Source organism: Vipera ursinii (genome assembly GCF_947247035.1).
Source record: "Vipera ursinii genome assembly, chromosome: 6".
NCBI lineage: Eukaryota > Metazoa > Chordata > Lepidosauria > Squamata > Viperidae > Vipera > Vipera ursinii.
Window position 1 is genome coordinate 58,576,340 of NC_139515.1, and position 16,503 is coordinate 58,592,842.

Sequence of the window (16,503 nt, forward strand, 5' to 3'; positions counted from 1 at the left end):
GTGTCCAAGTTCTTGGGTCTTCCAGCAGGACAGTGACCCCAAACATACGTCAAAAAGCACCCAAAAATGGATGGCAAGAAAGCACTGGAGAGTTCTGAAGTGGCCAGCAATGAGTCCAGATCTGAATCCCATTGAACACCTGTGGAGAGATCTTAAAATTGCTGTTGGGAAAAGGCGCCCTTCCAATAAGAGAGACCTGGAGCAGTTTGCAAAGGAAGAGTGGTCCAAAATTCCTGGTGAGAGGTGTAAGAAGCTTATTGATGGTTATAGGAAAGCGACTGATTTCAGTTATTTTTTCCAAAGGGTGTGCAACCAAATATTAAGTTAAGGGTGCCAATAATTTTGTCCAGCCCATTTTTGGAGTTTTGTTTGACATTATGTCCAATTTGCTTTTTTTCCTCCCTTTTTTGTTGTGTTCCAATACACACAAAGGGAATAAACCTGTGTATAGCAAAACGTGTTCCTGCAAGACTTTTCTTTGAGAAATACTTGATTTTCTGGAAAAATTTCTGGGGTGCCAACAATTTCGGCCATGACTGTATTTTTAACTAACATTTTGGTTTTTTCTTTATTAATTTTCAATCCCGCAACATCTCCATAATTTTGCAGCACCTGTAATAATCTTGTTCCAGATTCTAAGGGGTCTTCCAGAATGAAAACTAAATCGTCTGCATAAGCCTGTAATTTAAATTTCTCTTTTGTGATTTCTAATCCTTTAATCAGCTTATCTTTTTGGATTATTCTTGTGAGTGCTTCTAAAGAAAGAAATAATAAAGGAGATAGTGGACAGCCTTGTCTCGTACCTTTTTGTATTTGAATGCTATTTGTTAATTCTCTGTTTGTGATTACTTTTGCCTCTTGTTTGGAATAGATTGCTTTAAACATACTTATAAATTTTTCCCCAAATTCCATCTGTTTGAGTTGAGTCAACATAAAATTCCATTTGACATTATCAAACGCTTTCTGAGCATCAACAAAAATTATTGCCACTTGTTTTTTGCTGTGTACTTCATAATCTAAGATGTCTAGTACGATCCTGACATGTCTAATTTGTCTTAGGCAAAAAGCCATTTTGGTCAGTATGGATAAATTCAGCTAAATATTTTTTTAATCTTTCCGCCATTTTATAGTCATGAAAATCTTGTAATCCGTGTTCAGTAAAGAAATGGGCCTATAATTTTTAATACAGGTCAAATCAGAGTTTTCTTTATGGATTAGTGAGATGATTGGTTCTTTCCATGAGTTTGGAGTTTTTGCTGTGTTTAGTACCTCATTAAATAAATCCAATAGGGTTGGGACCAAAAGTTCTTGGAGGTTTTAATATATTTCAGACGGTAATCCATTAGGGCCAGGTGTTTTATTACTGTTTTGTTTTTTAATGGCTTCCATAATTTCCTGGACTGTTATATCTTTATTTAATATATTTTGAAATTCTTCGGAAACCTTCGGTAAGTCTGCTTTCATAAGATATTGTGATGTTCTTTCCTCAGTAATTTCATCCTCTTTATAAAGATTTTTATTGAATTCATGCGTCACCCATTTTTTTACTTCAGTTTGATGTACTATCTCCCCTGCTTGATTACATAATTTACTAATCCGTCTATTATGTTTTTGTTTTTTCAATCTATAGGCCAGCCATCTCCTGGGTTTATTTGCCTGTTCAAAAAAATTTTGTCTAATGCTTTTTATTTTTTGTGCCATTTCTCCCTTTTCTATAATATTCAATTTATGCTTATTTAAATCTAGCTGTTGTTTTAGATCTCTACATTGTGGGGTTTTTTGTAGTTCTAATTCTAATTTTTTGTGTTCTTCCTCTAAACTTTTTTGATATTGCCTTTTCTTTTTATATTCATTGGCCATGTACGGAATTGCAGTTCCTCTCATAACTGCCTTGGCTGTATCCCATAAATTTTGAGTGCTAGTCTCCTCTTTCTTATTTGTCTGGAAGAATGTCTGCATTTGTTCCTCCATCTTATGCTTAAATTCTGTTTGGTTTAGGATTGCCTTTTTTAGAGTCCACTTCCTTGTTGTTGTCTTCTGTTCTTTCCATTTAATTATAATGGGATTATGGTCTGCCCAAGTCTATTATTATATGTCTATTATTATATCATCAATATCTGAATTTAATTATTTCGTTGTCCAGACCATATCAATTCTGGACCACGATTGATGCTGCCCTGAATAGTATGTAAATTGCTTTTCGTTCAAATTTTTCTCCCTCCACCTATCTTGAATATTTAATTCTTCCACCATTTTAAAAAAAGTACTGGGTAATATTCTCCTGGTTCGTTTCCTTACTTCCTCACTTATAATCTAATTCTCTGTCTATAATTGCATTAAAATCGCCAATTATACAAATGTTCTCATATTCCATATCAGCAATAACCTTATGCAGTTTCTTATAAAATTGTCTGTTTTTCATTGGGGGTGTAAATTCCTACTAGGGTGACTTTTTTTTTATTCAAGGAATTTTCAATAATCAGTATTCTACCTTCCTCATCTCGATAGAATTTTCTTGCTGGGATTCTTTCTTTAACATATATCACAATTCCTCCTTTCTTCTGCTGTGAAAGCGATACAAATTTGATACCTAACTTAGGGTACTTTAATAAATCCTGATCCTGAGTCTTTATATGTGTTTCTTGTAGAATTGTTATATCCTAATTTTTTCTTACTGAGCTTATTCAAAATTATATTTCTCTTAGCCGGGGAGTTTAGTCCATTCACATTTAATGATAATACTATTAATATTTCTACATTACTGCCTCTGTTTTGATCTTGTTGCCCTTGTCGGTCTATCTTCCTTGAGTTCTTTGTGTCTACTCTCATCATCATTGTCATAATTCATTCTCATTTTTTCTCTTCTCTCCGTTTCCCATTCTTTACCTTATGATTCCCGTGTCTATTATATCTCTCTCTATTGTTCTCTTCTCTTACCTCTCTTTCCTCTAGTTCATCTTCATTGCCTAGATGCTGCTGCAAAAACACTTCTGCTTTATCAATCGAATCTAACCTATATCTTTTTTCTTGCCAGGTCAGCACAATCCCTTCCGGCATCAGCCACCTAAAATTAATGTTTTGTCTTATTAATTTTGATGTAATGTGTTGGTAGAGCCTTCTCAGGTCTCTTACCCTCCTAGGGACTTGTTTGAGGACAGTTAGTTGTTTACCTCTGTATTCTATTGGGTCGTCCCTTGTTCTGGGCAAAATCTCATCCCTAATTGACTTCTTCACAAATCTGATATGTACCTCCTTGGGTAAGTTATTTCTTGCATAATTTGTGTGGATTCTATATATCTCATCAATCTCATTTGCCATCTTTTCTTTCCCTGTCCCTAGGGCCCTTGCTAGCAAGTCCGTCATCATTTCTGGGAGGTCCTCCCCCTTTTCTTCTTTCACATTTTGGAAACGTAGATAATGGTCTGCTTTCTCAGCTTCAAGCAGTATGATGGATTTTTCTAACTTTGTTTGCTTGCAAGAGTTTTTCATTCCTTTCATCTACTCTTCTTTCCTCCTTATTCATTTTATCCTCTATTTCTAATAATTTCTGTTCATTTTTCAATATTTGCTGTTGGAAACATTCAAATTTTCCATCCATTGCTCCCATCTTCTGTTTAAGTTCTCCAGTATCATTCCTTATTTCACCTATTCTTTTTTTAAATCCTCATGATTTCTCACCATAACCTCTTGCATGGATTGTAGTATTGCTTGTAGGTCTTTAAGTGAGCCTGCTCTCTCTTTTATGGATCTTTGCCCTGCTGGGCTTAATTCTGCAGATGAGGCTTGGGTCATCTGCTTTCTTCAGTCCGAACTCTTGTTAGATTTGGGATGCTTGTCATCTTTCTAAATGACGTCAACCAACCCTCCCACTTATACACGATCCTTGTCTTTCCCTCCACCACACCTGGAGAATTTATTCTTCTTCCAAGGTTATAATCACTAGTGCCTTATATCTTAACAATGCTATATTTTGTTGCTAACACAATATGAAACCTATTACACTAACACTTCTAAAACAAAATAATCAATATTAATTTCAAGTGTTTATATTCCATGCAGTCCTAGTTTTTCTAATAGAAATATGTAACAATAATATAACCATTAAATTACCTCAATATTGTAAACAATATTCAGTTCTTTAACAATAAAGACCAGGTTTCACAGTCAATTCAATTATAAATATTAATATATTCAACAAGGAGACAAATTTTTACACCCTCCTTGAGCATTCAACTTTTTGTTCCTAGTTAGTCTCCTCCAATTCAATCATACAATAGGTTATGTTCAATTAATTCTTATTGGTCAAAATTCTCAAGACAATTACCATTTATCCCTTTTGTTTTAGAAACTTTTTGAAACAAATAGTTCAGTTCTTAAGTTATGAGTATCACTCTTCCCTCATTTAATGCTAATTGGTTGTTAGTTCTTATTCAAGATGTCTGCTCTCAGCTCAGTACGCACTGTCACTCTTCAACTTTATTTTGTTTTTTGTTAAACTACTTTTTGGCTTTACTGCAAGAGCCAGAAAGAAACCACCCTTGGTCACCAGTCCTTACAGCCTGTGAGTCTGTTGATTTAAGGTCCGATCTCTTTTCCCCCCTGTCTCCTTTTCACCGCTATCTGACAGGGGAGGTGATTTCCCCTTTCGCTCTGGGGCCTCTCCTTTTTTCTTCTCTTCTTTGAAATTCTCTGGAGAGATTTCGCAATCCGGAACACTTACAAGAGTTCGCCGAGTGTTTCCTCCGCCAGGTTAGTTGAATCGCTGTCCTGCTGACTCACCGCTATTTCTGACAGCTGTCATTTCTTCACGGCCGCCATAATGGGCCATCTCCTTCACCCGGCTCTCTCGTAGGCTTTCCTGCTTTCTGCAGCTTGGACCGCCGTCCTGAACTGCTCAGCTGGGCGCCTCCGCTTCTAATCTCCCTCCGAGAGATATGGGGCTTTTAAAAAACCCACCGGGAACAGAGAAAAGGCTGTGAGATTGGCACGCTCATTCGGAACGGCATCTCAGCACAGCCATTCTGTTTGATAGCTGGCTCTGCCTCCAGTGGCCAATCTTTTCTTCTTCAGGCCAGAGGAGTACTCCGGATCAAGCAGAGGGCTGCCGCCCTTCCGCGATCTCAGGGAGCTGGCCTCCTCTTGGTGGTCGCCCGTCCAGGGTGACTTTTAACCTTTTGCAGGGTCCTCCGAAGGAGTAAGACTGGACGGCAGTGGGAGAATGTCGCGCGCGCATACCAGCATTGTGGTTTCTTTTTATGTCCTCTTTGTATGCAACAATTGTTTGGTGAATTAGTTGTAGAGTATATTTCCTTCTGAAAGGTATTTGTTTTTTCTTGAGGTATCATTCCTGGAGATCCTCTAATATCACCAGTCTCAGTAAAAGTAGAAGAAAGTTTCCTCTAGCTTTCTGGTCTTTATATGCAGCCTTTATATTCCAATAGATTTTAGAATACAGGTCCAGTCCCAAAATATTTTCTCAGGAATTCAAAATTGTCAGTCAGGCAAGGTTATAATCCACAATGTTCAAAGTACCGTAGTTTCCGACGTATAAGACGACTTTTTAACCCATGAAAATCCTCTCAAAAGTCAGGGGTCGTCTTATACGCCGGGTGCTGAAACTTTAGGGACAGGGTTGGCTGGAAAACCTGGAGCGGATCTTCCATTTAGTCTGCGCAGGGAAAGCAGGACCAATTGGAGTAGAAGCTGCAGTCTGATTTTTTACAGGTTGGGGTCTGGGCGTCTTTCCTTCTAAAGTTGAAGAACAGCTGTAGGCAGGTGGGGAATGCAAGAGCAACTTGAAAGGCAGGTGGGGAATGCCAGCCAGAGCAGCTGCTTAGCTCTAAGGACACATTTGACTCAGGAACTGGGCGGGCTGGCTGGAAAACCTGGAGCGGATCTCCCATTTGGTGGTTTTTTTTAATCCCATTTATATCCCGCCCTTCTCCGAAGACTCAGGGCGGCTTACAATTTAAAGCACAAATCAATGTGCTTAGCAATAGCCTTCATTCTATGTATATGCCTGCTTGTTAGAGCTTTCACCCCCCCCCCCACAAGCAGCATTATTACAAAGTCAGCTTATTGCTCCCAACAAGCTGAGTCCTCATTTTACCTACCTCGGAAGGATGGAAGGCTGACTCAACCTTGAGCCTGGTGGGATGAGAACCTGCACTAATTGCAGGCAGCTGGTGTTATTTAAGGCTCTGTGCAGAGAAAGCTTTAGAGTAAATTAGGAGAAGTGAAAAAGTGAATTAGGAAAATAGGAAATGGTTGCTGGAATTGGGTATGTGTAGTTTAACGAAGAGAAGGGTGAGGGGTGACATGATAGCAGTGATCCAATATCTCGGGCTGCCACAAAGAAGGGGGAGCCAAGCTATTCTCCAAAGCACCTGAAAGCAGGACAAGAAGCAATGGATGGAAACTAGTCAAAGAGAGAAGCAACCTAGAACTAAGGAGAAACTTCCTGACAGTTAGAACAATTAACCAGTGGAACAACCTGCCTCCAGAAGTGGTGAATGCTCCAACACTGGAAGTTTTTAAGAAGAGACTGGACAGCCATTTGTCTGAAATGGTATAGGGTTTCCTGCCTTAGCAGCGGGTTGGACTAGATGACCTCCAAGGTCCCCTTCTTCTTCTTCTTCTTCTTCTTCTTCTTCTTCTTCTTCTTCTTCTTCTTCTTCTTCTTCTTCTTCTTCTTCTTCTTATTATTATTATTATTATTATTATTATTATTATTATTATTATTATTATTATGTTTAATCCACTTGCACTGTTTTATGTTTACATGTTTGATGACAAACAGCCTTATGTTTATAAGTGACAGTTTTCCTACTAAGTACCTGCATGTCATAAGCATTTGAATTAAAATTACCATATTAAAATAAAATCTGATGTTTTTTAATTTTTATTTGGTGTGCGTTGGAAGAGGGGTATTCTTATACGGCGAGTATAGCCCAAACCCTATAATTTAACAGGAAATGTAGGGGGTCGTCTTATACGCCCAGTCATCTTATACGCCAGAAAATACGGTATTCAATCTCCCTGAAAACAGCTCAAAACGTTTTTCCCAGCCAGACGTAATCAAAGGTCAAGTTTTTCTTTCTCTTCCACTAGCTCTTGAGATTAAAAGTCCAAGCTCAGTGGGTGTTTATAGTCCAACAAGGTCATGGTGATAGGTATGCCAAAAATATTTTCCTTTATTGCCAGTTTTTCTCCCTTAGGCTGTTGTTGTTAGTTGCGAAGTCGTGTCCGACCCATCGCGACCCTATGGACAATGTTCCTCCAGGCTTTCCTGTCCTCTACCATCTTCTGGAGTCCATTTAAGCTCATGCCTACTGCTTCAGTGACTCCATCCAGCCACCTCATTCTCTGTCGTCCCCTTCTTCTCTTGCCCTCAACCTTTCCCAGCATTAGGCTCTTCTCCAGTGAGTCCTTCCTTCTCATCAGGTGGCCAAAGTATTTGAGTTTTAGCTTCAGGATCTGGCCTTCTAAAGAGCAGTCAGGGTTGATCTCCTCTAGGACTGACCGGTTTGATCGCCTTGCAGTCCAAGGGACTCGCAGGAGTCTTCTCCAGCACCATAGTTCAAAGGCTTCAATTCTTTGGCGCTCAGCCTTTCTTATGGTCCAGCTTTCACTGCCATACATTGCAACTGGGAAGACCATAGCCTTGACTATACGCACTTTTGTTGACAGGGTGATGTCTCTGCTTTTTAGTGTGCTGTCTAGATTTGCCATGGCTTTCCTCCCCAGGAGCAAGCGTCTTTTAATTTCTTGGCTACAGTCCCCATCTGCAGTGATCTTGGAGCCCAGGAAAATAAAATCTGTCACTACCTCCATTTCTTCCCCATCCCTTAGGCTAGGAATCATCAAGCAGGCAGAAAGCTAGTTATATAGTGCTATACTCCGATTCACCACTAGATGTCATTCTAAATCCATTTTCCACTCTAAAAAAAAGGATTGATTTCTTATGTTTCACCTCAAAGTTTTTTTTCCAAAGAGAAAATCTTAGTTATGTTCTCAAATTTCAAAACTGTAGCTTTATGTTACTTCCACTTCAATATTGTGTATTTCTGTCCCCCGTAGAATTTAAAACGCCACTTCCATTCACATTCGGAGGTTTTTAGCTTGGGAACTTTCTCAGGAAATTCAGTTGTAAAATAGTAAAGAAAAGATCAATATTCTCACCCAGTTCCAAACATGCTGTTTATGATGTATTAATTGGTGCTTTTCTTCTTCAGTTGTCAGCAGCTAATGGCTGGCCATAGGAATGTAGCCAGTCTTTCCCCTGCCGGTTTGGAGGGCTTTTCTCAGATCAAACGGAAAGTCCGCTGTCTGTCTTTGATCGACGAGACACCCCTCCTTCTTCATTGCCTCTTTGGGGTGACTTTAGCCCTTTCTAGGGCACCCAAGCAGGGTGAAATCAAGCGCGGAAGGCAGAGCTCTACCTTCCTGCGTCTGTCTCGCCGGGATACAAAACTGGAAGTCCACACTTAGATTTCTTTCCTAAAAATCTAGGTGAAGTGAGTGATGAAGTTGTTGAAAAGTATCACCAGCACATTGCCACAATTGAAAATGGTATAAGACAACTTGAATCCATCTGGGCTGATTATTGTTGTAGCAAGATGCATCAGACACTGAGTACAAATAAAAATCAGCAGCAAAACATTTTTAGCCCTGTTGAACTTATGCAGCGTGTTGGAAATATTATGCAATTAAATACATTACACCATTAAAAGTTAATTTCATATTTCTCAAGATTCCTATGTGATTCGGTTATTCTGAAATTATATTTGTGTTCAATTTGAAGGGGTCTGTCATCATCAACAAAAGTTTTCCAGAAAGCAAAACTTTTGAAAAAATTGTCCAGTGACATTCAGTTTGTAAATCTTTTTATTTTGTATTCTATGCATAAGTATCTTTAAAACCAAATTAAAAATAAATTTCATTTAATACCTTTTGCTCTATTTGCCACCTTTTCACAGTAAGGTTTCAAGAATACTTATTTATTATAATAATGGCTTATGTTTTTTGTTTTCATGACATCAAATAGTAATAAAAACCTGTTTTTACAAGAATAAAATGTATAATAAAGGTGTTGATTGTCATGATGAAATTGTAATTTAAATTCATTTTGCTTTATTATGAAATAGCTAATTTGACACAAAAATTTCAATCTTTTTTCTTTCTCTTTATAGTGTCTGCTGCTTCTCTTGCTACTCCACAGACACCAGTCAGTGGACATCAGAAGCCCCAAACACCAGTTACTTCTGCATCCCTCACATCTGGCTCTTTGACAACACCTGTTCTTCCCACAGCTAATACTGCAACAGTAGTTGGTACCAGCCAGGTGGCTGGTGGGAACACACAGCCAATGTCTGTTTCACTTCAGTCTTTGCCAGTAATCCTTCATGTACCTGTTGCAATGTCCTCTCAGCCTCAGATCCTGCAAGGTCACACAGGAACCTTGGTTACCAATCAGCAATCTGGCAGTGTTGAATTTATACCTGTCCAAAGCCAATCAAATGTTGGTAATCTAACCAAAACTCCTTTGTCTCTATCATCAACTAATTCAGCAAAACCAAACAATAACCCTTCAGTGTCCAGTTCAAGCATTCAGAGGAACTCTCCAGCTAGTGTTGGCTGTTCAATAGGGACAACCCTTGCAGTGCAAGCTGTTACAACAGCACATCCTATTGCACAAGCCACAAGGACTACTTTGGCTACTGTGAGTACTTCAGGAATATATACTCCTCCCATCAGTAGGAATCCCATACAGATGAAGATTCCTATATCGGCCTTCAATAATTCAGCTCCTGAAGTGAATAATACAACACCGAGAGTTGGTGAGTTGTTTTTTTCTTTTATTTATTTACATATATTTAGAAACTGCCCATCTTTCTGATGAAATGACACTGAGCTTTGTACAAATAGATATAAAACATTTATTTATTCATTTATTTCACATTTCTATACTGCCCATCTCCCCCATAGAGGGATTCTGGGCAGTGTACAATAAAATGTTAAAATATAAAACTGTATCTTTGTTAAAGACAATTTTAAAAATTTTCAAGAGGAGGCAAGCAATTAAAGTTAATTAAAAGATGAAGAGAGGGCTTTCAAGGGACTAAACAGCCCCATAGTTTCATGCTCCTCTGGGCTCCCCAGGCAAGGGTGCAGAGCCATGTCTTTTCAGAAGACCAGGAGTGGCGGCCTGTCTGACCTACAAGGCAAGAATGTTCCATAGGGTGGGGGCAATGGTAGAGAAGACTCACTGCCTACCTTACCATTCAGAATTCTTTAACTGACGGCTGATGTAATTGGACAAAGAAAGTTCCATAGGTAGCCTGGTTCTATCTTATGTAGGGCTTTATAGGTCATAACCAATACCTTGAACCCAGAAACAAACTGGCACCCAATGCAGTTTGCGGAGCAAAGGTGTTACCCTTCCTTGGACACTCAGAATTGCTTCTGTGGTCACATTCTGCACCAGTTGAACTTACTGGATAGTTTTCAATGATAGCTCCACTATTGCATTGCAGTAGTCCAGACAGGAGATGACCAGATCATGAGTGACTCAATGGAGAGCCTCCCTATCCAGGAAAGGGAGTAACTGGTACACAACATGAAAAGCCCTCTTAGCCACAGCTGCCACCTACTTTCTGGAGCCATGAGTCCAGAAAGGCCTCCAAATTAAGTAAAGGATCTGGTTGGGGTAGTGCAGCTCCATCCAAGATCAAGGATGATAAATACAGGGGGGTCCTCCCACAGCCACTCTGTCTTTCCGGGGTTCAGCTGAAATCTGTTGTTCTCCATCCAGGCCCTCAGAAGTACTGCGGCAGAAGAATATCCACAGCATCTATCACTTCACTCAAATGGAGATATATAACTGGATATCACCAGCATATTAATGATACCTCATCCTGTAGTGATGGATGATCCTCCCAAGTGGTTTCATGTAGATGTTTAAAAAGAGCAGAGACAGCATTGAGCTCTGGAGTAGGCGCCATGAGTTGTAGTGCGCTCCCTCCCCCCCCTCAACACTGAGTTGACTGGCCTCGGAGAAAGGTGAAACTGCCACCCATCTAAGGTCAAGGCAAGCAAGGTTGCATGTGCCCTTCTTTGGGCACCTAAAATTGCCCGTGCAGCCACATTTTTTACCACGTGAAGCTTCCAGATACTTTGTAAGGATAGCTTCATGTAGAGCTTCTTGCAGTAGTCCAAACAGCAGATGACTAGGGCATGAGTGACTGACCAGAGTGCTTCCCTATCCAGGAAACTGTAACTGGCACACACACACACAAAAGCTGAATAAAGGCCCTCCTAGCCACAGCTGCCTCAGCTTTTTCAAATGAGCTGTGCATCCAGGAGCACTCCCTGGTTAAATTATCCCAGCCAGACCAAAGATAAACTCCTGAATACAGAGTAGTAGCCTACCCACAGCCCTTTTGTTTTACCAGGATTCAACTGAAGTCTGTTGTTCTCCATCCAGGCCCCCACAGCCTCCAGGCACTATAAAAGAATGTTTGTTGCATCACACACTTTACCTGCAACAGAGATAAAATAGATACAAAAAGTCCATGTATCCCTTTAAAATGTCAGGTTTTTGAGATGTAAAAAATCAGACCAAGATAAATCACTTCAAAAAAATTTCCACCTTTAATATATAAACTGTAAAAATAAATTAATTGAAAAGCAAAGTGAAATCTTATAGAAGGAAAAATAGTTACATGTCTTAAACGTGTGTTTGTTAGGCAATGCAATGAAGTTGTTTCTTGATCTCCTTAGAGAATCAAACATCCAGATTGTTACCACCTCCACCACCAGCAGCAGATAATATAGCAAATAAGAAAGCACCTGAAGTACCATCGCAGGTATGCTGGTTTGTTTGTTTTTATAGAGACTACTTTATTGTTCTTCCATTCAGCAAATCAGGTTGTAAGGACCTGCCTCATTTAAGCCTCCCAGGAAAGCAGAAGTCTTGAAATGGACATCATTTCAAAAGGAACTTTTATTGGAAGGTGTTGACAGCAGTAGTAGAAGGCAGGATCTCAGGTTTCCTCTGCAAATCAATAAGTCAGGAGTCAATGAAAACCCCACCCCAACTGTCCATCCAGATGGTTCAAATGGGCCAATCCGCAGGTGTGAAAATATTGTGGGAACGGAGCGATAAGGCACAGCTTCCAAGTCTTCCAAGGCTGTTAGGTCTCCGCAACTCTTCTTCGTGCCTGGAGATAAGGCAGATGGCCAGAGGCACTTTCCATTGTCCAAGAAAGAAACATGAAAGAGGATAGAGCAAGGAACAAAGCAAAGGAAATACACTGTAGCAACCCCAAGCTCCCCCCTCCCCCCAGAAGAATGGCAGAACCCGAAAGAGAGCAGGAATCTCCATGCCCATAGAAAGACAGGGTTCTGACACAGGTCAAGTATTGTAATTACTTATTGGGCACATAATTTCCTTTTTATTTCAGAGTATTAATAAAAAGTAAATGTTACTTATTCCTTATTTATTTATATGACATAGTTTTTGAACAACAGAATCTGCCAATCCTAGAGCAGTTAGCAGTTCTTTTATACAAGGGACAGATAATAGCAACAATTAGAGAGTTGTGCAAATACTACATACAGAATTCTTTGTTTCACATTGAACAAATATCATACATTTCTTTGAATTCCTATCATATCTATTATCCAAGAAGGGGTTGGTGGACTCCACCTGCTTCAGCAACAGCAACATCTGATATGGGGACCATCAGTTGGTAAATTCTGTCCAAACTGCCAGGCTAGGTGTTTCAACATTTGGGTTGACTGCTCCATATGCAAAGCTGGTAGATTCAGATACATGAGCAAGGTATTGGCAACTTGGATGACCATCTTAGAAATTGTGAAAGATTCTGCATCTATAATTGATCCTTTAGTTCTAGGTATATCTCGATAGGAGTAAGGAGTAGACAGATTAACTGTTAAGCTTTATGTAGCTACAGCTGAAAAATGTAGATTATAATATGGCTAGATTATTTACTCTGTTGCACTTAACAGTGAGAAAGTTGGCATGCTCAGAAGGTGCTGCCTACTACTGTACACAGGAGTCAAAGCCTGTGTAAATCAAGGTTGTGATTTGGGTGAAATTATTTAAGATTCTGAGCAAATACAAACGAGGAATATAATTTACTCCACTGGATGATATCTATGAATGGGTGTATAGGAGATACAGAAAAAAATTATTGGGCCATTTCGAGTCCACAAAATGAATAGTTTATTGTTTGGTTTCTTCTGTAAAAATGATACCAATGTTTCAAATGCATGGTTTAAGCAAAAAACTGTTCATGTGTACACATACTGAAGAAATGACTACAAAAAGTTGTTTTGTTTACAATGAAAATTTGGGATTACAAAAGTGATGAGAGATTATGAATGTTGGATTAACCAATTTTTGGTATGGTCAAAAGTAAATCTTGGGGGGGAGAAAGATTTAGAGGAAAATGAAATAAAATAGAGTGAATCTTGGGGGGGGGAGAAAGATTTAGAGGAAAATGAAATAAAATAGAGTAAAAGTAGAATGACTGCAGGAAGAGATAGTACAAAAGTGTTAAAAGATAGCTTATTCTTCTTACAGAATCAGTGGAAAGTGGACATAAGAACGCTATTTTGATCTGAGGGGAAATAATTATGTTATAAAGTACCTCAGCAGTGTATGGAGTGCTAGTTGGAAGTATGAAAAGTGTGTAGTGGAAAGATGAAAAGGCTATGGATGAGGGAAGAAATAGAATGATTGCTGAAAAAAATGACTGTACAATGTAATATGTATAAAAGCGTGCTTAACACAAATGTATGCTGCTATTTCAATAGAAAGCAAGGAATAATTAAAGCAGGCAAAGGAATTATAGACCAATTGTGATTCAGATTATTTTTGAAAATTGAATGAAGAGAACTAAACAAAAATCCCACTAGAATGAATGGAATTAAAAATAAACACAATAAATGACATCATATGAAGCTGAGACAAAGAAGACCTATAAATAGTATTTTAGATATTTTATGGGAATAATAATGGTATGTTAAAAATGAAATTTAAAAAATGTTATGAATGTCTAACAAAAAACCGAGGAAAAGTGATTATATAATATTTTGAAGAATGCTACAATGCTTTTTAAAAGGCTATCGTATAGAGATTGTAATTGAAGGAATGTTTAAAATATGGATGTCATTTTGTTATGGGGTAGCCTTTGAAGATTTCATCATCATCAATAAGGTCATCAATAAGTACAACTGATGGGATAGCCTTTGAAAATTTCATCATCAATAAGTACAACTGATGGATCTTTACTGGATGTTATAAGAACAGTATACAATAGAAGTAAACTGTAGTCAATTACAACTCAAAAAGAAGTGAACATTTTCAAGAACAAATCAATGTATGAGTAAATCTCTGAGTATATGGTAAAAGCAAGGATGGTCTACAGGGAAACAAATTGAAAGATATTGCATATATTAAAGTAGTTTATTTCTCTTTCTTACCATGTCCATGGAATGTATTTTTCTTGCTAATTCTTACTATTTTTCTGCACTTTTGCATGATGTTACCATTTTAGGAAAAATAGTGTGTGCGTGTGTATGTATATACAGGTATGGGCATGGGTTTGGGTCAGCTCCGGGAGAGTGGAGGACAAGGGCGCCTGGTGTGCTGTGGTCCATGAGGTCGAGGAAAGTTGGGCACGAATTAGCAACTGAAGAAAACAACAAATATAAATGTATATAGAAAAGTGTAAATGGTACAGTTTAAAATGTGGTTTGGTTTTTGGCATTTGCAAAAATACTGGAGTAATTAAATTATACTAAATTTTGTAAAATAATTTCAAACGATTTTGCTTTAAAAGGGAACTGTAACAGCTAAGATTAGTAGAACATTTTATGTATGAAGTATGTGGAAAGGAGCCATCTACTTTAAAAAATATTCTTTCCTTTTAATATAAAAATTCAGTTTAGTCAAGTATTCTTTTTCTCAGCCCAACCCACCTTACCAAGTTTGTTCTTGTGGGGCAAATAGGAGGAGGAAAGATTACTTGAGTTATTTATAAAAAGCATGAAGTTGGGGTATAAATAAATAAATGGTAGTAACATATTAAAAATGTAGGTATAAGAAGGAAAACTTGAGCAAAATATTAAGACTACTAAATCTGTAAATCTATGGAAAATTTGCAGCTGTTACTGATAAAAATAGCAAACTATTTCTCTTTTGTTATTTATTACTCTTACTGATGTAAATAGAAACTTGCAGTTGAATTATTTTTCATATTTATTGGTTCTCCTTTAGAAAAAAATAAATAAGTTTGTAATTCAGTTTTAAATTAAAAATTAAATTAGCTAACGTGAAAGTAAGAAATATAATTATGAATGAAAATGAACCTAATTTCTGCCACTCCCTCCTATACTGTCTCCCTTGCACATTCCTAAATTCCACACATAATTCCTAGTTCATTGAAATAGTTTTCTGTGGCATTTAACCTGGAAAGACTGATTCAAAAATACCTTCCAAAGTAGAAAATGAAACCAAGATTTTATATCCAAGTTCTTGGTGTTCTCTGAGCTTAGTTGTCTTCTTGCGGATGTTTCATTACCCAAACTAGGTAACAAGGAGTGGGTTTGCTCTCCATTTATATTCTATCTAGTGGCTTGCCCTGTCAGTATTCGTGGGGGTGGTCTTGCAAGTTCTTTGGTTGGGCTGTTTATGGTTAGCTTGTTAGACAGTTCCTTGATTGAAGTATTGTTTACTTGATTGTTGGTGTCATGTTAATCTTGGAGTTAATCAATGCTCAGTAGGGTGCTGATTGCTGGTGGGGAAGTGTTTTGATCTTTTGTTTCCTTTTTGGCCTGTTGAGAGTCTATTTTACATATTATAGATATTGTTTATGTCTATGGAATTTCTATAAGCCTGGCACTCTGATAAATTAGCCATCAATAGACACATATGCAGGGACGCGGTGGCTCAGTGGGTTAGGACGCTGAGCTTGTCGATCAGAAGGTCGGCAGTTTGGCGGGTCGAATCCCGAGTGCCGCGTAACAGAGTGAGCGCCTGTTACTCGTCCCAGCTTCTGCCCACCTAGCAGTTCGAAAGCACGTAAAAAATGCAAGTAGAAAAATAGGGACCACTACGGTGGGAAGGTAACAGCGTTCCGTGCGCCTTTGGCGTCTAGTCATGCCGGCCACATGACCACGGAGACGTCCTCGGACAAACGCTGGCTCTTCGGCTATGAAACGGAGATGAGCACCGGCCCCTAGAGTCGGAAACGACTAGCACGCATGTGCGGGGGAACCTTTACCTTTACCTTAGACACATACAGATAAACAATATTAAAAAAACAAAGGACCCTCTAAGACCACCCCCACCAGCAAGAATACAAACTGAGAGCAAACCCCATTCCTTACTAGTAACTGATGATGTTACCTAGTTTGAATAACGAAACATCTACAAGAAAGCAACCAAGCTCAGAGAGTTCCAACGACTCCTCA

General features: G+C 38.6%; 1 protein-coding gene across 4 annotated transcripts in view; it reads left to right on the forward strand.

Annotated features, from left to right (window-relative positions):
• Nucleotides 1-16,503, forward strand: part of ATF7IP (activating transcription factor 7 interacting protein) — a 127,196-nt gene that overhangs the window by 77,765 nt on the left and 32,928 nt on the right. For all 4 annotated transcript variants that reach the window (XM_083366737.1, XM_083366740.1, XM_083366739.1 and 1 more), the window contains exons 9-10: nucleotides 9,192-9,839; nucleotides 11,782-11,867. In XM_083366737.1, the coding sequence (XP_083222863.1) occupies nucleotides 9,192-9,839; nucleotides 11,782-11,867 (734 nt within the window). The remainder of the gene's footprint in view (nucleotides 1-9,191; nucleotides 9,840-11,781; nucleotides 11,868-16,503) is intronic.